The sequence below is a fragment of the Hypomesus nipponensis genome, chromosome 4 (assembly GCF_054491055.1).
Source record: "Hypomesus nipponensis isolate SF chromosome 4, ASM5449105v1, whole genome shotgun sequence".
In the NCBI taxonomy this organism is placed as follows: domain Eukaryota; kingdom Metazoa; phylum Chordata; class Actinopteri; order Osmeriformes; family Osmeridae; genus Hypomesus; species Hypomesus nipponensis.
This window is the reverse complement of record NC_140364.1, coordinates 10,426,709-10,448,771: the sequence shown is the minus strand read 5'-3', so window position 1 is coordinate 10,448,771 and position 22,063 is coordinate 10,426,709. Positions and strand designations below refer to the sequence as shown.

General features: G+C 45.2%; 3 protein-coding genes and 1 long non-coding RNA gene across 5 annotated transcripts; 3 read left to right on the top strand and 1 right to left on the bottom strand.

Annotated features, from left to right (window-relative positions):
- Positions 1-1,546: 1,546 nt before the first annotated feature.
- On the bottom strand, positions 1,547-4,188 carry LOC146295485 (uncharacterized). The gene is made up of 3 exons (XR_014753303.1): positions 3,931-4,188; positions 1,855-1,978; positions 1,547-1,674 (listed from the first exon to the last, which is right to left on the bottom strand). It is a non-coding gene; the product is annotated as an uncharacterized LOC146295485 (long non-coding RNA).
- On the top strand, positions 3,905-6,002 carry LOC146295484 (protein S100-A1-like). Of its 2 annotated transcripts, none has more exons than XM_084696372.1 (3): positions 3,905-4,043; positions 5,120-5,344; positions 5,765-6,002. In XM_084696372.1, the coding sequence occupies exons 2-3, from the start codon at positions 5,204-5,206 to the stop codon at positions 5,924-5,926; spliced, it is 303 nt and encodes a 100-aa protein (XP_084552498.1). In that variant the 5' UTR covers positions 3,905-4,043; positions 5,120-5,203; the 3' UTR covers positions 5,927-6,002. The 2 variants fall into 2 exon arrangements, with proteins under 2 accessions (XP_084552498.1, XP_084552499.1); XM_084696373.1 differs by having other exon boundaries at positions 3,911-4,043; positions 5,191-5,344.
- Positions 6,003-8,231: 2,229 nt separating this feature from the next.
- On the top strand, positions 8,232-10,101 carry LOC146295483 (ictacalcin-like). The gene is made up of 3 exons (XM_084696374.1): positions 8,232-8,363; positions 9,377-9,519; positions 9,814-10,101. The coding sequence occupies exons 2-3, from the start codon at positions 9,382-9,384 to the stop codon at positions 9,955-9,957; spliced, it is 282 nt and encodes a 93-aa protein (XP_084552500.1). The 5' UTR covers positions 8,232-8,363; positions 9,377-9,381; the 3' UTR covers positions 9,958-10,101.
- A 375-nt stretch (positions 10,102-10,476) lies between these two features.
- snx27a (sorting nexin 27a) lies at positions 10,477-21,294 on the top strand. The gene is made up of 13 exons (XM_084696370.1): positions 10,477-10,945; positions 13,254-13,485; positions 13,647-13,839; positions 14,297-14,361; positions 14,590-14,694; positions 14,928-15,006; positions 15,292-15,455; positions 15,605-15,694; positions 15,880-16,029; positions 16,140-16,268; positions 16,473-16,532; positions 16,741-16,798; positions 17,564-21,294. The coding sequence occupies exons 1-13, from the start codon at positions 10,635-10,637 to the stop codon at positions 17,629-17,631; spliced, it is 1,704 nt and encodes a 567-aa protein (XP_084552496.1). The 5' UTR covers positions 10,477-10,634; the 3' UTR covers positions 17,632-21,294.
- The last annotated feature ends 769 nt before the right edge of the window (positions 21,295-22,063 follow it).

Here is a 22,063-nt window from a genome sequence, read left to right as displayed (position 1 = left end):
ATAGCCAAATTAAATTAAGTTGTATCTGACAGATATCTTTGTAATTGTATATCAAAGACGGAATTATACCAACGGTATCTTTAAAGTAAGAAAACATTTAATTCGTTATCATTTAAACTAGAAATGAATAACAATGAGACTGAAACAAGCTTTTCTTTTGTATTGTTATTTATTTAAACATTTTGGCAAATTAAGAATAGCTAAACATTAAAAGTGGGTCTTAACATAGCCACTGTCTATAGACACCGTAGACTCAAAAAACTTTTTTTCCAAAAACGTTTTAGTGATTTTCCAGTGCAGCGTGGACACTCATAGCCAAGCCGGCAACTAGGGTGAAGTACTCTTGAAAGTCAAGACTCCCGTCAGCGTCCTCGTCCAACATGCCAATCAACTCATCCACTTTGTCTCCCCCTTTCTGTTCAGGAAACAAACAAGGGCCACTAAAACAACGTAGTGCTCATACATAAATTGGACAAACATTGAATTTATAACTCCCAAGGCCATGCATTGCAATATTATTCAGTTATGCAATCAATGTAATTACATTACATGTTTTTTACTGACGACAAAAAACAAAAAAACAAAATTTTAGTTCTCTTCTTTTGAATCACCTATGATATTGTAGTACTTGCCAAATGTAGAGTGCTGAAAAACATCTCCTGAAACCACCAAGGACTAAGCTGCGTACTATGGGAGTTTGGGCTTTCTGCTCAGCCGCTGCCAGTCTGTGGAATGCTCTATCTGATCACCTGAGGACAGCACAGCTTTTAAACGTGGCCTCTAACCCACCTTTTTTAGAGCCTTTGGTTGATTGACTCTTTTATCTTGTCCTATATTCTTTTTTGGTCTACATTATGTTTTTTGCCCTTTTTTGTTTTTAACCTGTAGCACTTTGAGATTTTAGCTAATATAAAGTGCATTATAAATATTATTATTAAAAGTTCTCAAGCTAATAATGTGGTCAGCATCCAGCAGCCTGATGTCTGAAGCCTTATAATAGCTACTATGCAAATCACTGCCATATTCTTTTGTGCAATTAGTTTAGTGACTCACCGCCATCAGATGAGGAAGCTCGCTGGCCAGCAGATTCTTTAGCTCAGCCTTGTTGAGAGTCTGTTGTCTGCCCTCTCCTGCATATTTTTTAAAAGTCGCAACAAGAGCGATCAATCCCATCTCAAGGGTGGTTGGTTCCATGGCTTGCGATTAGAGCGTGATCTTGAACAGGAAGAAAGAGGGAATATGACATGTATTACAGCTGGCTAAATTAGACAATTCATAGATACAATACCAAATTAGGAAGAATTTGATAGATAACAAGACTGTGTTCAGAGTTACAGTTTTCAGCTATGGACAACTAGACTATCAGAATAATTTCTTAACACAGTTATTGCCAGAGTGTCTGTCTATCTCTCATTCAAAATTCTGACACTCCAAATGTTGAAACTAAAGCTTCACCATTCCCTCAATATATCTATTCACAATGGTTTTACTACCCTATGTGAGCTCAAGTTTTTCCTTTCTCGTTACATGCCCATCCTACCTGTGTGCTGGGTGAGTTGAGCAGGGGAAGCAAAGTGCAGGCAAAGATGGTGTGGGTACTTATATACTGTAGGAGCACATTGCACATTTCTCCTCCCCCTCCACACATACACACATCACACCAGTGGTACCAACCTGTTTGTGAGACACATTATGTAAGATAGATTCCATGAGATTTAAGAGTCCTGCACTCTGTCTCAAATTTGATCATGTTCAACAATTCACAAAACTTGTTCATAGATTAATTGGAAGGAGAGTAATAAATTGATGACGCTTTTAAGATATTTTTAAATCTTTATATTGAGTTTATCTCACCCTTCACAAGTGCAGGTCATCAGATTGGGTGTGGTCCACCTTTTCTTTACAGTTAATCCCAGTTTTGAGATGGCTAGTCTGTCCTGTTTCCCAGGTTTTCTATACAGAATACCATCTCCACCGCCTACAGTTGCAGAACATAATGTAGATCATTCAGAACATTCATGTTTGTGTATAACATTCAACAATGTGTATTAATCTTTGTTTGTTGTCTTTTGGTTCACTTCATAGAGTTGGTTGGCTGTGTTACCTATTGCTCCAGAAAAGTACTTTTCCAAAATAAAAAATATATATAAAGCAAACTTGTGCAGCAGTCAAAGCAGCAGCACACATGGATCAAGGTATAGTGACAAGGAGATGGATGATATTTTGAAGTCAAGTAACAGGAGTACATATATATATATATATATATATATATATATATATATATATATATATATATATATATATATATATATATATATATATATATATATATATATATATATATATATATATATATATATATATATATATATATGAAGTGGAGTGAAGTGGAGTGGAGTGAATGTCAAGTGAGTCATACACTCAAGACAAAAATTACAATGGCAGAAAAATAATCCGTTTTAAAACCAAACTGGTTCGTGCTGACAGTGACTCAGTGGGACCCGTCCCTTTTTAATATTTGTCTTTTTAGTGAGCACACACACACACTTACATAAACTCTCACATGAAATGTAGGTGATAGAGTCAGTTAATATGAGGTGGAGCGAACATTCAACTAAGCATTACGAAAACGATCATCCAGATTGAATAAACCTATGTAGTGCCCTCTTGTGGTTCCAAAATCGCATTCTCATTTCCGTTTATTATGACTCAGAGGATGGTCACAAAATAAAACCTCTAGCCTGACGTTGTCATACTGTCATAATTCTAGTCAGAACATGAGTCTGATAACTCTCCGTTGGGCTGTGACTATTGGGCATGTTTCAACCAAACTCGTAAAACAAATGCCTCTTCGCTCAATTGGATAGACCTACAACCAATCAGAGCAACGTAATATGTTGTTTGTTGAAAACGAATTCAACCCAAGCGCTCTTTCGTGACGTTGTTGATTACGTTACTGTTGATCATCTGTCCATCATCGTATAAAGCCCGCCCTGGCAATTTCATTGGTCCGCCCAGATTCTGGTTTTATATAGTTTGTCCCCAATACGAGCCCCAACTTCCCGACCAAATTTTTTTTGTGGGCTGGGCTAAATTGGGCTGGCAGCCAGGTTAAGTCACCTCCATACCTTACTGACAATCATGGCGATTTTAGCGCGGGTGCATCTGCACCCACTACTGTTGGGATGAAAATAATAATATTTTCAAATTAATGTAAAAAAACAATTAAATGTTTCTAGAACATTTTTTAGTGATGTCAGAGTGGTATGTTGTATCATGGTTGGTTGTACTGTAATAATTTTAAACTTTAAGATCTATTTTTAATTTTGAACATGCTTTTGCCCCCCCCAAAAAATTACAACCCTTTGCATCCACAGTTTTAAAACCCAGAATCGCCTCTACTCACAATATCAAGAAAATATGACAATTATTAACCTGTAAAGATGAAAAAAAAAAAATTATCTCAATCAATTACAACTGATTTTTTATTTGATTTATTGGGGGAAATGTATTTACGTAAGGACAAAAGTGTATAGCTTCGTTGTAGTAACACGGGTATGAGGCTGATATTTGTGTGTGTTGTTGGGCGAGGTAGACAGGTACAGGCTACACGCCCTCCTGTTCAATGGTTGTTGTCAGTAGATAGTCACTGGCTCGGTGTTAATGATTTGTTCTTCTGATCAGATTACTGTTTGTACGATTAGTATGTCTGTGGTTACATTATTTTTTACAGGACTTCAACTCTATAACAAATAAGAATATACTATTTATCCTGTGCATGGCGGTCGTCAAAATAAAATAGATAACCTAACTAGTCGAAATAAGCTAATTAAAAAGTTTGATCAATCAATCTTGAAGTTTATTTGTTCCGTTGTTAAATATCATAAAGTGAGTGGGCTTATCTTAACATCCTACAACTACATTACTTACCTCGAACTCTGACAGTCAGGGCGGCGCCTTGCTATAAATTCCAACACTCAATATTTCTCAACTCCTGCGCATTTACAAACTCACTTCAACCGCCATCTCCTCGCTCCGTAACGGTAAGAATTCTGTAATAGTAGGCTACTACACAGTTCTTGTTTGACTGGTATTGTTGTCTCTAGGCGCAAAGTAGTTTAGGGTCTCTTCCACAAGAACCTGCCAAATTAGCAACATGCTTTTATTTTTGATGCTTCTAGTTTGCATAAAAAACGATGAAGAAAGATCCGAGTCAAGTTAGAAATTTAGAGACTTTTTGGAATCTGGTTATGAAAGAATTGCTGTAGCAATTGTACAACTGAAGACGGCTATATGTTATTTACACTAACACTTGACACATTAACACTTTCATTATGCTGCTAAGGTATGAATTTGTCGACAACTGGTGTTTTACTCTGTTTTTAGAACTTGCTTCTTGCCAGTGCCAATGGGCGTACGCACACACCTGTGGCGACTAATAATGCACTGATAATGTTGATGTATGTCTTTCTTTATTATATTTAATGGGGTCAGCATAGATTTTAGGTCTACTTGATCAAATCGAATGAATTTAGGGATGTGTATACACGATTTCCCTGGTGTTGATGCAACCTCTCTTAGTCTGTGCCTCTCTCCCCCTCTACACATTTTTCCCTTGTTAGTCATTTTCCCTCTTCTCTCAGTATGTACCAGTGGCAGCCACACCCTTTCCCTACCCCACCTTTTTCTCCCTCTATTTGTACATTCTAGCTTCTGGGTCAAGCTGCAGCATGAGTGTTTGTGCTTTAAATGGTGTGTGTAAGACTGATGTGAGTATGCCTGTAAACTTGGGATACTTTTTAAGAGTAGTTTGCTGGAGTGTGAGTAAGAGTACAGAGAAATATGAATCGTTGAAATACACTTTCTTCAGCCAAGATCTTCCCAAGTGCCACATATAAGTACATACAGGCGTATAGGCATACAGGCCTCAAGGTCAACGCAAAAAATATCTCAGGTCCCATGATCCCTCCTAGCATATCAATGGCAGCATTCAAAATAAATGAAATCTCTGTCTCTCTCTTTCTATCTCAACTTATGTCTGTTTGTCTCCCCTCCCTCTCTCTCTCTGTCTCTCTCTCTGTCTTTACTCTCTCCAAAACACACACACTGTCTCTCGCAGTCGCTCTCTATCTCTTTTATCCTCTCTGTCTCCTTATCTTTCTCTCTCTGTATTTCGTCTCCCTCTGTCAGTTAACCAGCAGCCATGCCTTCTGAACTGGAACGCTCCATGGAGTCCCTCATCACGGTGTTCCACCGTTATGCCTCCAAAGAGGGGCCCGGTAACTCGCTCAGCCGCCGCGAGCTCAAGGACTTAATGGAGAACGAGCTCTCTGGGTTCCTCAAGGTGGGCACCATATCCCCATCTCAGCCACGTCAGACGGTGTTATGTTGAGGCCAGCTAGTTTACAGAGACAGCTCAGCCCATTATAGAGCTCTGTGCAGACAGTGCCCATGTCAGTGAAGTGTGCTTTATCTGACTGTTCACTGTTAGATTCATAAGAGGTAGGATGAAGCAGTAGTGTTGTGTAATATGAAGAAGTGAGCATACAAATGTACCACGCCCCCTTCTGCTGAGTATCCTTGCTCACCTGTGTGTCACACTACACTTTTACAGTGGCCGTACAGGTCATGTTTGTGGGCATCCAGCGTTTGTCTGCATCACATTGACTAGATCACTGAGGGGAAGCCTCATCTCCAAGACAATTCCTTCGGAAATTATAAACGTTGGTAAATGTGGTTCTTTTTGTCGCCCTGCTCCCTTCAGTCTCAGAAGGACCCCGCCGCAATCGACAGGATCATGAAAGATCTGGACGCCAACGGAGACGGAGAGGTGAACTTTGAGGAGTTTGTGTCCCTGGTGGTGGGTCTGTCCATCGCCTGTGAGCAGTGCTACCAGATGCACCTGAAGAAGATGGGGAAGGAGTGAGAGGAAGGAAAAAGAAGGTTCAAATATTTCACTTTTGTAATATCACGCTGTTCATTAAAAACATGGAGCAACAGTTTTCCCCATGCAGTTTTTTTCTGATTTGGTTTGTTTGTGTGCATGAGACAGAGGTATATTTTAAATATGGAGCTGCAGTAAGTGACGTGGTTGCAGTTTAAAATATGTTGCATAGCAGGTTTAATGGAACTGTATGTCAGTTAGTCTGATAAAACAGCTCATTTATCATCTCAAAGAGGAATCCTCTGAATGCACACAGCCTCAGGGCGGGGTTTTACAATTTCACCATCAGAGGTTTAACAGCATTGTTGCCCTCTCTATATCTCTTCTGGTCTTCCCTATCTCTCTTTTGTGGCAGGACTTATTGTGTGGTCTACCCTAACCAATGTTATTGGTTACAAGAAAACATTTATTGCTAGGTTACAGTGGCGTGGGTGTACAGTAGGAAGACATGAGCAACACACCCATGTGACACACAGGCCAAAGCCTTGGATGGGTGGAGGGACAGACTGGGGATTCCCCTGTTTCCTCTTAAAGAATTACAACTCTGATTCACTCTGTAACTGTTATTTTCTCTTTGAAGATTCACTGGTCTACTTTAATGTTCAACTGTGTTTGGAGTAGCTATACACAGACCATACCACACTGTGGTAGTATAAGTACTTAGTATTCAAGCAGTGTTTCAAACAGTAACTGTATGGACACGGCTACAAAAAAAACACAATTCTGTTCTTGGTAGTTCCATATAGTGGCCTGCTTGACTTTTAGATAATTATTGAGACATTTCATACAATGGCCACTAGGTGGAGAAAGGGTTTTACAGAAACCCAGTTAAATCACATTATTTCTGGCTAGCACAGAGTGTATTTGTCCTACCCTCTCTGTTTGATAAGAGTGTAGCTGGTTGGTAGAGTTTAAACATGTTGACAAAGTCGAAACTCATGAAATTAGTTTCCTTATTGGTAGTTTGTGTTGAAAATATGCAGGGTTTAGGAAATTCCTAGGAGCAGACAGGATAGATTTAGGGACAACAATTTCCTGATCAACTGATTCAACTGATTAAACTCAATGACAATTGTGAGTTTCTGCTGAATGGAAGGAATGAATGGAGGAAGTAGTCACAGACACAAACCAAGCAGAAAACACACACACAGATGCCACCTGGCCAACACACATGCTTTCATTTAGAGACACAAGCACACAGTAAACAGTATACAGAGTAACCACCACCATAACCACAAGCAGTTGCCATGGTAAAGAGAGACCTGGTCATCAGATGTTTTTCTGTCAGGCTGACTCATCGGCTCATGGTCCTGACTGTGACTCACAATTCCAACCTCAGAAATCTGGGGTTCCTGTGCAGTGAAGGAAGAGAAGATATACAGAGCCACAACCCTTAGAAGTATAAACAGAAACTCAGTTGACACCCTCGGAACTCATAGCTATAGCTCAGTGGTTAGAGCATGCAGATATTAAGGTCTCAGGCTCAAGTCACATACATTGGGAGCTGGATAACCTGCAGAGTAAACAAACCACATTAAACCAGGGCTCTCTACTTTCCTTGGGTTAGCTTTGGATAAATCTGTCAAGATAGAATAGCTGCTAAACTGCTGTGTTGAGTCTGTATGTTGTCACAAGTCATTCTAGTGCCATGTACCTATTCTTGTGAAAGCAGTTAGACTCCAACTTGTGACTTTGTGACAGTAAGTTAATTGTGACCCTAGAAACCACATATTTTTATTTTCAAAGAGGCGCTGCAAATTATTTGAATGATACTGTGTGACACACAAACAAGAGAGCACTGTAAGTGTCAAAACAGACCCTGCCCTGAGAGGAAATAAAGATCTGTACACACATTACTGATTTCAATATCTTCTCATCACCAGTTCTTAAATCCTCAACATATGTCTATGATATATTACTAATATTTTCAATAAATATATTTATCCTTTTACGTTTTTTCTACACGTTCTCATGACAGTATTCATTTTTAAAGGATTTTGTTTAAAGACTTTACTCCTTTGCTTCAGCCTAATTTAGCTCTAGAGCATATTTTATTTCTGTTTTGCGATGCATTAATATAAAGTGTACATCTATGCACATTTGCAGAACACCAGTCTAATATTAAGCCAATTTGATTAATTAAAAATGAAAAAAAAGAGATTAAAATAGAGAGAGGGGGAGAGAGTGAAAGAAAAAGGGGGTAGTGAGAGAGAGAGAGAGAGAGAGAGAGAGAGAGAGAGAGAGAGAGAGAGAGAGAGAAAGGAAGAAAGAGAGAGAGTGGGAATTAAAGAAGGGGAGGATAGAGGGAAAATGGGTGTGGTGAAGTATAAAACATAGATTACACCCCTCTCTTCATTACTCCGACTCTATTTCTCCATCACTGGTTTTACCTTTCAAACTTACTTTCTACAACCTCTTGGTGAGTACAAACTTTAACAAGACTAAATAAGACTGCTGCGGATGTTTAAACTACTGTATTTTGTTACTGTAGTACACATCCATGTGTATTACCATGTGTAAACACGACAACATTTTCTGCATGCCAGACCTACTGTATTTGGCTCTTTGGATATTATAGCTCAAGCCACATCCAATCCAGGCATTCTGTGTATGGATGAGCAGGTTTGTCATTTGTAGGCCTACCTCATGTGTAACACCAGGTAACTGAACATAACTTTTAATTGTTGTGTAAATACTTAAATTCAATGTATACCTGTTTTGACTCATATGTACAGTATGGCTTTTCTAGTTATACTTTGTCTCTCATAAAAGCTTGATGGCACAAATGAACCTATCACAACTATTGCTCTGTCTCACTTCTTATTAAGTTATTTTAATCCTCTCCTGTCTCATCCTAATGCTTCCCAGTGCCACACCCCATACATGTTAGGCTGCATCCACACTCAGACACAGCCACATGAGAGTGGTTGTATTTGGCTCTCCAGGGAAAGGTTCGGTGTCTGGGTGGGATGTTATGCTTTTGTTGAAGTGGTCACATAGGTTGGACCCTACTTCCTGGATCAGGCCCAATCAACAAGAGAGAGGGCCGTTGCCATAGCATTGCCTGTTAGGAGTGCCCGGGAGCCAGGGTTAGGGAGCCACAGTTGGGAGGCTTTGGTGGGGTCTCCGTGGAACGGATAAACAACAGGTTTATTTATATCCAGCTGCATGGAAAGTACCTGTACAGTTGGAAAATACAGCAAGGGACAAGAGCCATCATGTCAACAAGAGAGTGTGTGTGCTGGGAATAATAAAGAAACTGGTTAACTGAATAACCGCCATAACTGGTCACTTTGTCTACAAATAAAAACTATTATGCAGATAATAAATCCTTTGTAATATCTCTTTCGAAATCTTCTCTTTGTCTCATAATGCATTTGGAGCTTTAGTGATTTGCGATCTGCTCTCCTGTCTCTGTTCCCCACACACCAGCCACTATGTCTGGGGTCCAGCAAGCTATGGCCCTCCTCATCTCCTCCTTCCACAAGTACTCTGGAAAGGAGGGGGACAAGTACACCCTAAGCAAGGCTGAACTGAAGGACCTGCTCCAGGCAGAGCTGGGGGAGGTGCTGGGGGTAAGAATACCAGTCAGGCCAACCTCCACATAAAGAGTGTTTCCACCCATTCTTGAAGCACAGATGCGAGCATTCTAAATGCAGCAAAATGACTTGTATTCACATCACAGAGCAATTTTTTTAGACTTAAACCGCTCTGATAACTGATTGTTAGGATAAAAATACACATTCAGAAAATGTAAAATGAGAACAATGTCCTGTAATCATAAGCAGACAACTGACTACTAATTGAATGATCAAGACCCAATCATGACCCATTTTAGTTTCTTACTTTATTTTCTCTCCCTGTTACAGAAGTCTAGTGACAAGGAAGCCGTGGATAGAATTTTCAGCGACCTAGACTCCAACAAAGACAACACTGTTGACTTCAAGGAGTACGTCACCCTGGTCTCATGCCTCACAGTGATGTGCAATGACTTCTTCACCAAAAAGAACTAGATTACCACCTGCTGGCCATTGAGGAAAACTGCAGGAGGGGAAAACGATCCAACAGGCTGAAAATATATTCGAAATCATGCCTTATCTGTAAAGGAAATCGTTCTACAACACAATACAATAAAACAATAAAGTAGATTAATTAAATTGTGAAGTGTGTGACTTGATATGTTTCTATCAAATTTTAATATTGTTACTTTTTTAAATAAAGGGCACAGATACAGATTGCTTTCAAACCTTCTTATAAAATGCCTAATCTATTCAAACCATTTTATAATTATTATAAATCAATACCACTGTCAGAATTACATTTTAGGTGAAGTAGGGTTCACTTTTAAGGTATGTGAATACTTTGAACCTCTGGGACTGTGAAAGTTGGAATCCACTGACAGTAATCACTTAATGCAACATTTATTACAATATGTGCAACAACCTATTTTGCATAATCAACACTAGTATGATCAACACTGAGAGCATGAACAATCCAAATGTTCTGACAGAGACCACAGTGGCCCGTGATGCCTTCACTTGTGTGATAACAGTTGGGTTAAAATCGAGGTCCCGTGATGCGATGGAGGGGCGGGATAACACCCGAGTCAGTCTGGAGAAGGTTGTCTGAGAGCGTATTCGGTGTTGTTTTGAATCTGCTAGACCGGAGGGGGTAGTGTTTTCAATAGAAGATGGCGGATGTTGAAGGCGATGAAATTCGGTCGGCTCTACCTTCGGCATCTCGTAATGGACCTAGTGTTGGTTCGGTAGTCGGTACCACCGGACAAAATGCCACAACGGTGACGTCAGGTCCAAGAGTAGTAAGAATTGTCAAGTCGGAATCAGGCTATGGATTCAACGTTCGTGGTCAGGTTAGCGAAGGGGGACAACTGCGGAGCATCAATGGGGAATTGTACGCCCCTCTTCAGCATGTTAGTGCTGTTTTGCCCGGAGGAGCTGCGGACAGAGCTGGCATATCTAAGGGTGACAGGATCCTTGAAGTGTAAGTCAATTGTAATGACATTAAGCCATTTGTTTGCTTGCCAACCACCTAGTGCAAGCTAACTGATTAGCTTCTACAGTAGCTCCACCTTTCGTACTAGCTAGCTCACTGTTAATGTCGTTGTACAGTAGAGTCAACGCGTGAATTACTAGCCTAATCTAGCTAACGAATGTTATTTCAGCTAATTTGTCTGTCACTTCCAATCTAGCTACCCCGAGCTAGCCAAATTGCAGTCCAGCTAACAATTGTGTAAATATTCTACATAGCTAGTTTACGTAGACTCAATAGCCTAGATACTAGAGCTAGCGTTAACTTTCAATCAGCTATCTAGCTGCTGCCTGCTATATCCAGTTCAAATTGGGCCTTGCCAATCCATTCCAGAATTTAGCTAGTTTGACTACGCGTGTTTGATATATGTCGTTCCGTGCAGCAATGAACGAGCTGCATTCGTGGGCTACTGTACATTTAATAGAGTTGCTATTAGCCATAAATTAGGTAGTCCAGCTAGAAAGAGCCTAATGTTTGCAGGCCAGCGAGCTATTTGGCGCATTGAGGGATCTAGCTAGTCCCCTAAAGTAACAGTTAATCCCCCTGACCAACTAAATCGTGTAATTGGTTTGTTATAGGAGATAGACTCATATTTACAGTCATGGCTTTCTTATATAGTATAACCTGAAAGACCTAATTCTGCTTTTCATCAAACTTTGGAATTGGGAAAAACAGTAAGACCAGCTCTATCAAGGCATTCAATCAGCTAAGATTCAGCGGTGGGTGTTAACATGCTACTGTATTGCGTTGTATTCCGATATTTTTTATAGGAATCGTGTGGTTGAAGCTGACAGGCAGGGCTAAACCTTTGAGACTTGATACAAAAGTGCTTTGTGCTATGGTCCGGCATCTCATGCCAGGAAAAGCCTATTTTAATCAGGCCTCCATAGGGGTTATTGAACTTTTGTCTCTCTCCCCAACCCCAAACAGGTCAGGAGGTTTCAAAGGATGTGTCTTAGCCCAGCTAACCCACACTTTCACACAATCTGTTGAGGAACCGATTTTACAGTTAGGGGATTGCAGCAGGGGGATCTTGTCTATCTATAACAGTTGGGTCTAGGTTTATCCTGGCCAGTTTGTGTTAAATTTGATACACAAGTTAGGGTACCATGACATTGCGTTGTCGAATACATTAAGGCTGAGTAGCCTTAATAGCTTATAGGAGTCCATGCTAGCGTCTACCTGCGCTGGAAGGAAGAATGAGGAACATTAGTGAGAGCAAACTTGCTGAGGCATCAAATGGGCTTTACCCTGATCTGTTCTCCCAGCTATGTCATGTGACCTGTGCTTTTCATGTGACACATTAACCAGCATGATTGCCTCAAGCTTCTCAAAGATGTCTTGATATATTTGTGGAACTGAGTCATCTCTGTTTTCGGTCATGTTATCTCATTTATTTGGTTTGCAAATTGATTGATCGTCATACCAAGCTGCTACAATGATGATAACCATTGTATTGCTGTGTTTGCAGTCAAGCTGCTTTCCCTTCATTGATTCTCTAAGACCAGTTTTCAGGTGTCTGACTCTCTTAATCTTAAAACATACATTCAAATTACAGAATTTATGCGGTTTAGCTGGATAATAAGTTACCTGCTGTGCATAGCCAATAAACTGTATATCCTTTTCCCCTCATAATATCTAATCCCTAATTGCATTTCAGAAATAGGGACAGTTCCCTTTCACCTGTTTGTCCTGGTGCTTCAGGGTTACTTTCCATCCTCATCTCTCCTTTCTGTCCTCCCCTTTCCGTTTGTCTCACTCTCGCTGTTATGTTTGGTAGTGAAATTAATAAATGATGATGGAAACAGGGTGCTTAGGCCAAGACAGGTGCTCCCTCCCTCCCTCCCTCCCTCGCTCCCTCGCTCCCTCCCTCCTTCCCTCCCTCCCTCCCTCCCTCCCTCCCTCCCTCCCTCCCTCCCTCCCTCCCTCCCTCGCTCCCTCGCTCCCTCGCTCCTTCCCTCCTTCCCTCGCTCCTTCCTTCATCCATCCATCCATCTCAGGCCGATTAGCTCAGACACCTTAATGCTGTGGCCATCTGGACAAGGCGCACGGATTGAGAGGGGAAGCAAGAGAGAGAGGAGTGACAGAGGGTGCCATCACAGAACAAAACAGAGACTTTAGAAAAAGAGAGCAATCCACAACAATATATGAAATGTTAAATGAAAAGATTAAACAGACAGGCCTACATTTCACAATAGAGAAGTCAACGCACTAACATGAGTTTCATCTCCCTGTCCCCCCCGTCCCATTTCCTCTCCAGTAACGGGGTGAGTGTGGAGGGAGCCACCCACAAGCAGGTGGTGGACCTGATCCGGGCCGGGGAGAGGGAGCTGGTGCTGGCTGTGCTGTCCGTGCCTCCCCAGGAGGCGGACGGCCTGGAGGCAGGCGAGGAGAGTTCGGTCCAGCCCAGCTACGACTACAGCGACAAGCAGGCCGTGCCCATCTCCGTGCCCACCTACAAGCACGTGGAGCAGCACGCCGAGAGATTCGTGGTGAGTGGAGATCTGACACATTTTCGTGTCCCCCCTCCCCCCAGCCCTGTGTTTCCCATAAACACTTGTTTTAGTTTTTGTTATTGCTGCTATATTTGTCCCCCTCACTCCTCGACCCTGTGTTTGATGGATTTCTTTCCCGGCGCGTGTCCCCCCTGCAGGTGTACAACGTGTACATGTCAGGCAGGCAGCTGTGCTCCAAGCGGTACCGGGAGTTCGCTATCCTCAACCAGAACTTGAAGAGGGAGTTTGCCACCTACACCTTCCCCAAGCTGCCGGGGAAGTGGCCCTTCTCCCTGTCTGAGCAGCAGCTGGACGCCCGCCGCAGGGGCCTGGAGGAGTACATGGAGAGGGGTGAGAGAGGGGGAGAGGGTGGAGAGACCATGGAGGAGGTGACGGGGGAGGAGGGGGCGGGAAGGAGGTGTGCCACTGGGGAATTGAGGGGGGAGAGAGGGGGTGAAGAGTCGAGTGTAGGGAAGGGGTGAAGATGGAAGATGGGAGTAGAGAGGGGGAAGACGTGCAGAGGAGGAAAGAAGAGAGGGGTGAGGGCGGGGAGAGATAGGAGGGGTGAGTTTAGAAGTTCCAAAAAGCCCTAGGGAAGTGCAATTGCAAATACATTTTGCATTTTGAAGAAGTGAGAATTGCAGTCGCGTCAAAAGGAGGAACAAGGGAGCGCGTGTCAGAAAGAGCGTTCACGACCTCTCGGGTGAGTCACTGCAGTATCTGTGGGATGCTCCGCGGGAAGGCCTACACACACTCTCAGACCCAAAGCGACCTTATCAGTCTCTTTCTGTCTCTCTCTCCTCCCCAGTGTGTGCAGTGCGGGTGATCGGGGAGAGCGACATCATGCAGGAGTTCCTGTCAGAGTCGGATGAGGTGAGGACGTGTGGTTAGGCCTACTACTAGTCATGTGGTTTTCCCGTCGGCCTCAATATGCCCTCTACTGCCTTCGCTTGGCATATAACTCCTGCACGCGCTCACGCTGGCGCACACACAAGGTTACCGCCTCCACAGAGAGGAGTGGGCAGACACTGTTCCGCAGGGACCCTAAAGACCTCAGCCTTACTTTGACCCCCCTCCTGCAAACCTCCCTCCGTCCCGCAGAACTACAACGGTGTGACGGACGTGGAGCTGAGGATAGCCCTGCCCGACAAGACCACCATGTCCGTCCGCATCCGCAAGAACAGCACCACGGACCAGGTCTACCAGGTACGCCCACCGCCAGCTTGTCTGCTTCACACACACTGCCCCCTCCCCCCCTTCCTTCATGTTCACTTTGTTGATGACTTTGCTTCTTTGGAACCTGTTCTGTTAGAAGTTCAGGAGAAGCTCTGCCCTGGGGGGGGGGGGGGGGGGGGGGGGGGGGAACATTTTTCTTGTTGTTGCCTCAAATCTTCCTCATTCAATATGCAATGTTCTCCTCTTCATCCTTCATCCGCCAGGCTCTGGTGGTGAAGGTTGGGATGGACAGCGTCATGGCCAGCTACTTCGCCCTCTTTGAAGTCATAAATCACTCCTTTGGTAAGCTTTTAATCTATCTGTCCATGAGAGAGAGTAGGTTAGGGAGATCTCTCTCATTCTCACTTTCACCCTCCCTCCCTCCCTCCCTCCCTCCCTCCCTCCCTCCCTCCCTCCCTCCCTCCCTCCCTCCCTCCCTCCCTCCCTCCCTCCCTCCCTCCCTCCCTCCCTCCCTCCCTCCCTCCCTCCCTCCCTCCCTCCCTCCCTCCCTCCCTCCCTCCCTCCCTCCCTCCCTCCCTCCCTCCCTCCCTCCCTCCCTCCCTCCCTCCCTCCCTCCCTCCCCCTCAGTGAGGAAGCTGGCCCCCAATGAGTTCCCCCACAAGCTGTACGTGCAGAACTACACGTCTGCGGTGCCTGGGACCTGCCTGGCGCTCCGGAAGTGGCTGTTCAGCCCCGAGGAGGACGAGTTGCTCCGGGACAACCCCCTGGCCATGCACTACTGCTTCCACCAGGTACATTTAGTCATTACACTGACTAACACACACACACCAGGCACACTACCCCCCCAACCCTCCTCTGTTGAGACATGCTTGTTTAATTTCTTTTTTTGTTAGTTTTATTTCTATTTTTTTCTACTGTATGTCTCTGTGTCTTCCTCCAGGCACTGGACGACGTGAAGAAGGGCTTCATCAAGACAGAAGACAAGTCTTACCAGCTGCAGAAGCTGGCCGAGCAGAGGAAGATGGCCATGGTAGGTCCTCACCTGTCCGAGACACGGTCTGGGGTGTGTGTGTGTGTGTGTGTGTGTGTGTGTGTAGGGGAGGTTTGTGCCAGCTTCATTCTTGATGGTCAGTTTTTTCTTTCTCTATCTCCAAGGCTCTATGTAAAATAACATATCATTATTGTAATGATCTCTCCATCTCTCCCCCTCTCCAGTACCTGAACGTGCTGCGTTCCTGTGAGGGCTACAACGAGGTCCTGTTCCCTCACTGCTCCTGTGACTCCCGCAGGAAGGGCCACGTCATCACGGCCATCAGCATCCACCACTTCAAGCTGCACGCATGCACTGAGGACGGAACTCTGGAGGTGAGTGTGTGTGTGTGTGTGAGAGTCTAAATCTGAATGATGATTCTGTTGTGTGAGCGTGTGTCTGTGTGTGTGTGTTGACCCTGTGCTGTCCCTGCGGTGCCCTCCAGAACCAGGTGATTGCGTTTGAGTGGGGGGAGATGCAGCGCTGGGACACGGACGAGGAGGGCATGGCCTTCTGCTTTGAGTACGCCAGGGGCGAGAAGAAACCTCGCTGGGTCAAGATCTTCACGCCATACGTGAGTCGATGCTCACCGCTCACACACACACACACAGTGTACAGCGAGACATAAACACGAAAGCAACTCTCACTCGACGATTTCCAGTGAAGGAACTAGAAATAGTGGTCAACTACAGCGGGAAGTGAAGCGGCGAGAGGCTGGGCTCTGTGCCGTCGTGGTTCATGTTTATTCGAGGGTGTGTGTTTGCGTGTGTCTCCCCAGTTTAACTACATGCACGAGTGCTTCGAGAGGGTCTTCTGTGAGCTGAAGAGGAGGAAACAGGTAGGGAGCACACCCCTTCCTGTTCCGTCAACACACCACTTCCGGCACGTTCCATTTCCACACAGTCGTCCCAGGCAAACAAACAGCTCCCCCACAAATGTGGCCGCGACACAAAACATGGTGGGGGGGCGGGGGGGGGGGCTCATCCTTCTTCTGCGGTGGCGTGAATTCTCACCTGTCGTCTCTCCCCCCGTGTGAAACGTTCCAGGTGGAGGAGGAAGCCTCCGACAAGGACAACAAGAACTGCAGCAGCAGCAGCAGCAGCGGTGAGCGCGCCCTCCTCCCCAGCGCCCGCCGCCACGGGCCTCGCACGACGTTGTCACGGAAACGAGGCGTCTCCTTTGCGGGGAAAGGAAGAGCGGGAAGGAAATGGGAGGGTTGGACTCCCCGTGGGAATTGGAGTCCCTTGGGGGGGAACGCTCCTGTGCCCTCGCATCAAAGCAGTCCAGTCGCTACAGAGCATGGCTAGCTTTGTTTAGTTTTTAGTTTTTTGTGGACAGTGAGAGTACGCCAAATGGACCGATAAAGTTGGTTAGCGGCCGTGACAACATCAAAATGGAAGTGAGAGAACATAGTTAATGATCTCCCTGGGCCACTGGGGATGGCTGGATGGACATAACAGTACCAGCAAACAGGGACAGATACGACAGGACAGGAACATGTGATTGAGCCATGTGGTAGAAGGGGAGGTGGATGGAGGGGGGGTGGAGACAAAAAGAGTGTGAGAATGTGAGAGGGGTGAGATGGAGAGAGGTATTTCCCCTCAGGGAGACATTGAGAGACAGGAAGAGACATTGAGCAGGCAGGGCATGGCTGCTGTCTCTGCAGACAAAGTGAAGAGAGGAGTCCTTTCTCATAGAGGTTATAGAGATAGAGACTGTTCAGTCAGGCACATTTTCGACAAGCAACATTACAACCACATCTATATATTGAAGGGAAAACATCTAAGAAAGTTTAAGTATTAATTACTTTCTTATCGTTCTGTAAATGTTATTGACTTCTTTTGATGTTGCTCCATGTCTCTGCTGTAGAATATCTCCCTCCTCTGGAGACCCAGAAAGGATGGCGCCATCTAGGGGGGGAGATCGCCACCTCCTAAGACCTCTCCACCTCCAGAACCAGAAGGAGGATCGGAGTCCACCCAAGCCATCACAGCCACCACAGAACCCACGACGGCGCCATTCCGCAACCAAACCATCCCAGGACGGGCAGAGACGAGCCCGACATCACCCCAAGATTCACTCCAAACCCAGGGAAACACACAGTGTAGAAGAGCATCGAAGGAAAACGGGGGGAAAAAGCGTGAAAAAAAAAAAAAAAAAAAAGCAACCTACTTGTCATTAACTAGATGTTCATAGAACGCCATAGACATTTTCCTCCTCGCATCGCCCCTCAGCCATGGGGGCGGGACCTTGGCAGAGTTCTACTATCTCACTGGTTGAGGACACAGAACGATGTGAAGCGCAATTGGTCATTGAGTCGCGGCAGCCTGCGATGTCATTGGATGGAAGGGAGCTCCCTCGCCTGCGGCGAAATGCTCGCCGGGAATCCTGACATCCACAATGTGATTGTGACGGCCAGGTCGGCGACGTGATTAGTTCAGGTTGGAGCTGAGATGTGCCTCTGGTCAGCTGGACTATGAAATGGGATGCTGGAGTATGGAAACAGGAAATGATGTATGAGGGGAGGGAGGGAGAGAGGGAGGGGGAGTTGGGGTGGACACTACTGTCACAGGCAGATAGGAAAGTGCATTTTACATGCTGGAGATGAATCAGATGAAGATTTCTAAATCATCTATGAAACAAATGGCTGGGTAAACTTGTAACAGCACTGAAGGCTGAAGTAACAGACGGTCATGATTCAGTAGGCTATATTTGCTCGCGACTATGGCAATGTTTCGTTTAATGACCTATTTTATTGTTGAGGAGGGTAATGTAGGTCTTAGTTCTTACGCCCAAATACTTTCAGTGCGCTAACCAATCTAACTTCCTCTTCAATAATTATTTCTGATGGCACCCATCATGTAATGTTGTGTCGAGTCACCAGAAGTGTTTTTATCGTCATAGTTTGGTTTCTATAAACGATAGGCTTTGACCCCTTTGGGTCTTAGGTGACTAGAAACCAATGTCAGTAACATGTGTCAGTGCAGTTCCCAGTATAGCCAGCAGAGTGCAGTATTGTGAAGTGTTTCTCAGTATTGAGCATATACCAGACAGGTCTATCAGGAAGCTCCTTAGAAATTGCTCCCTTGGGCTGTGTAACTCACCCACTGAGTACTGCTCTGCAGTTTGTCTATTAACCGTGTCAGGAGGGTGTGTGAGTGTGTGTGTGTTAGAGTGCAGGATGGAGAGCGTGGAAGTGCAGGACTCTGACCACAGCAGAGCAGGTAGAATCATGTTGCCTGAGTCGCCTCGCTGCACCTTGTGTAACCAAGACAACATAGTATTGGGTTTGTCCGTGTGTGTGTGTGTGTGTGTGTTGTTGATAGGGGGTATTGTTCCCAGCAGACAGAACATGACCGTGTGGCTGACAGTCCAACAGATAGAGATGGATGGAAGACATTTCCTCCCCTCCAGCCCACACTCACAGGCTCTTACAGCTGTGTTAGCGTCCCTCCCTCCCTCCTCCCCCCTCTTATCCCCTCATCCACTCTCCCTCTTCCACTGTTCTCCCATCCATCTCTCTTTCCTCCCTCTGTCCTCCTTCCTTCCCCCTCCTCCCTTCACTTTCCCTCCTCCTCTCCTCCCCTCCTCCCCTTCACCCTCCCTCCCCTCCTCCCTTCATTTCCCCTCCTCCCCTCACTTCTTCTCCTCCCCTCCTCCCCCCACTTCCTCTCCTCCCCTCACCTCCTCTCCTCCCCTACTCCCCTCACTTCCTCTCCTCCCCTCACTTCCTCCTCCTCTCCTCCCCTCACTTCCTCTCCTCCCCCCACTTCCTCTCCTCCCCTCACTTCCCCTCCTCCCCTCACTTCCTCTCCTCCCCTCACTTCCTCCCCTCACATCCTCTCCTCCCCTCACTTCCTCCCCCTCTCTTCCTCTCCTCCCCCCACTTCCTCTCCTCCCCTCACTTCCCCTCCTCCCCTCACTTCCCCTCCTCCCCCCACTTCCTCTCCTCCCCCCACTTCCTCTCCTTCCCTCCCCTCCTGCCCCCCTTCCCCGGCCCACTGTGGTGGTAGAACACACTCGCCCACATGTGACAGATCACGGTCAGCTGGTTTGTTGTTGTGTCCAGAGGAGCTGACATCAGTAGCAGGTCTGTTGTGGAGCCCTGCAGCTGTGTGTGGGGAGAGGTGGGGGGAGGAGGGGGAGGAGGGGGAGAGCTGGGGGAGAGGTGTGAAACTGTTGGTTGTTTCCTCCCGACAGAGTAATAGCCAATTTAGAGATGGATGGCATAAGGATAGCAGGTGCTCTACCATGAAGTGTGTGTGAGCTAGGGGTATGTGTTACTGTTGGAATGGGAGAAAGAGTACGTGTGTGTGTGTGTGCGTGCTCTCCGAGGTTGTATTCAGTTCTTCCATTTCAGTTTGATTTCTCATCGGACTGGAGATGCGGTTGCCGTGACAGCGCCACGCTGGCTGAGCATGCTCAGTCCAACTCACCCTGTCACCTGACTGAGTCCACCGCCTGCCATCACCCTCTTGTAAACATGCTTTATGGTCCCATGTCATCCCTGAGGGGTTTGTGACTCTGCTTTGTGAATCACCCTTCTTTGAAGGGCTCTGTACCTAGACCATGGTTCTTTACTTAACTGTTGTGGGAAATACACACACACAAACGAACAAACTGTTAAGTGGGCATCATGGTCCTCTAGAGTTATTGTCATAGAAACAGGATTGTGAGGTTAAGAGCAGGCAGCTTGTCCATGTCTGTGTGACTCATCTTTCCCCCAGCAGCCACACCACCGTCACCGCCGCTCACGTGCTCCGCGCCGCCCTTCAAACGGCACCATGTAGCCCCGCTGTGTGACAGACAGCGCCTTTTTCTTGTCTGAATTAGAATGTATCTGTGAATATCCCCCCTCCCCCCCCCTAGCAGTTACCAGGACGGTGTTCTCAGTGAACAACGTAACAACATAACCCACCAGAACTGAATGCTTTTGTGTAGATGCCAGCCTCAAAGGCAGGACCACGCGCTTTGCCTTTTGGAGCCTGGCGTTATTAAAATCACTAACATGGAGATGGGTGTCAAGTGCTGTTTTATAACTGTCGAGCCTTTGTGTGCGTTTAAACCGATTTCTGTATGTTATGTTTCAGGCTTAGCAGGGCTTTTTACGTTTCATGGCAAGTAGGCAGCAACGTTAATATCTATACCTGGTTTTGTCTTTGTCTTTCAGTATAACTTGTAAATTATTGCAACAACAAAAAAAAGAAATGTCTGATGGACAAGAGACTCTTTCTGACTGAAAACTTTAATTTATTTCAGCAAATTGTTTAAGTTGTGGGACATTTTAGTGTAGTGTTCTAGAGTTGCCACTGTCATTTTTTTGTGTGTGGGGTGGGCATATGGGGAAGCAAGATCTAATCATTCATCCAGTCAAACTGTGGACGTCAAGCAGTGTTGCCATCTTCTCATTACACTAAAGACATGAATTAACATACTGAAACACGAAATGGAAAGTTTTATATCCTTAAAATAAAAATAAAATATATGAAGGTTTACTAACCAATGTAAAAAGGAGAAGAAAAAAAACAGCTTTGAAAATGTCATGTAGAGTAATAAATTGTAACATTATTTTAAATAAAATGATATATTGAGAAAAACTATTTGGTGTCTGCTTCCTTGTATTGACAGTGTGTGGTTGTCCTACGTCAAATGAGTAGGACAATTATGGATTCTGGACACATAACACTTGCGTTCTAAATACAAAGTCAGCAGCTGCCTCAATTAGCTGTCTGGATGGTTCGTTAGCGACTGTCATAATGATATACTGGCCTGATGGGGTTTATCAATGCATGGATCCTAAATGTCCTCCATTGGGAGATGTCTCCATTATTCTGCAGGGGCATCACAACATCACAAACTCTCCTGACTTTGGGATGCTCTTTTTAAAAGCATAGCACTTGTGAAACCTGGCAGGGGAGAGCTCACAAGCTGCTGTGGTTAAAGCACCAGCACTGGGCTGCTGTGGTTAAAGCACCAGCACTGGGCTGCTGTGGTTAAAGCACCAGCACTGGGCTGCTGTGGTTAAAGCACCAGCACTGGTTAATGATCCACACACATTTCTCCTGCAGAAAAACGCCCTCGATGACATTTTGATGTGAGCTTACGGCACACGTCTTTATCAGTGGTCTTGCCTGGCTAAGAGTGCTAGCACAGGCCTCTGGGCCAGATTCTCAGAATGGGAGGTCAGATGGACTTTCACCTGAGGGAGAGGAAACAAGTAGTAGTGTCGTCAATGGAAAATTGATATTCAAACATGTATACACACGCCTTATTTGAAAACTCAAAGTACATCCACTGCATAAGGATAAATACAGTAGGGACTTTATTGATCTGCAAGGGGAAATTGAGGCCTTGCGGCAATCAAGAAGA

Excerpts from the sequence above, each read along its gene's own strand:
- LOC146295484 (XM_084696372.1), top strand. The coding sequence starts at position 5,204 with ATGCCTTCTGAACTGGAACGCTCCATGGAGTCCCTCATCACGGTGTTC. Across the intron at positions 5,345-5,764 it reads AGCTCTCTGGGTTCCTCAAG|TCTCAGAAGGACCCCGCCGC; the intron begins GTGGGCACCATA and ends TGCTCCCTTCAG.
- LOC146295483 (XM_084696374.1), top strand. The coding sequence starts at position 9,382 with ATGTCTGGGGTCCAGCAAGCTATGGCCCTCCTCATCTCCTCCTTCCAC. Across the intron at positions 9,520-9,813 it reads AGCTGGGGGAGGTGCTGGGG|AAGTCTAGTGACAAGGAAGC; the intron begins GTAAGAATACCA and ends TCCCTGTTACAG.
- snx27a (XM_084696370.1), top strand. The coding sequence starts at position 10,635 with ATGGCGGATGTTGAAGGCGATGAAATTCGGTCGGCTCTACCTTCGGCA. Across the intron at positions 10,946-13,253 it reads GGTGACAGGATCCTTGAAGT|TAACGGGGTGAGTGTGGAGG; the intron begins GTAAGTCAATTG and ends TTTCCTCTCCAG. Across the intron at positions 15,007-15,291 it reads AGTCATAAATCACTCCTTTG|TGAGGAAGCTGGCCCCCAAT; the intron begins GTAAGCTTTTAA and ends CCTCCCCCTCAG.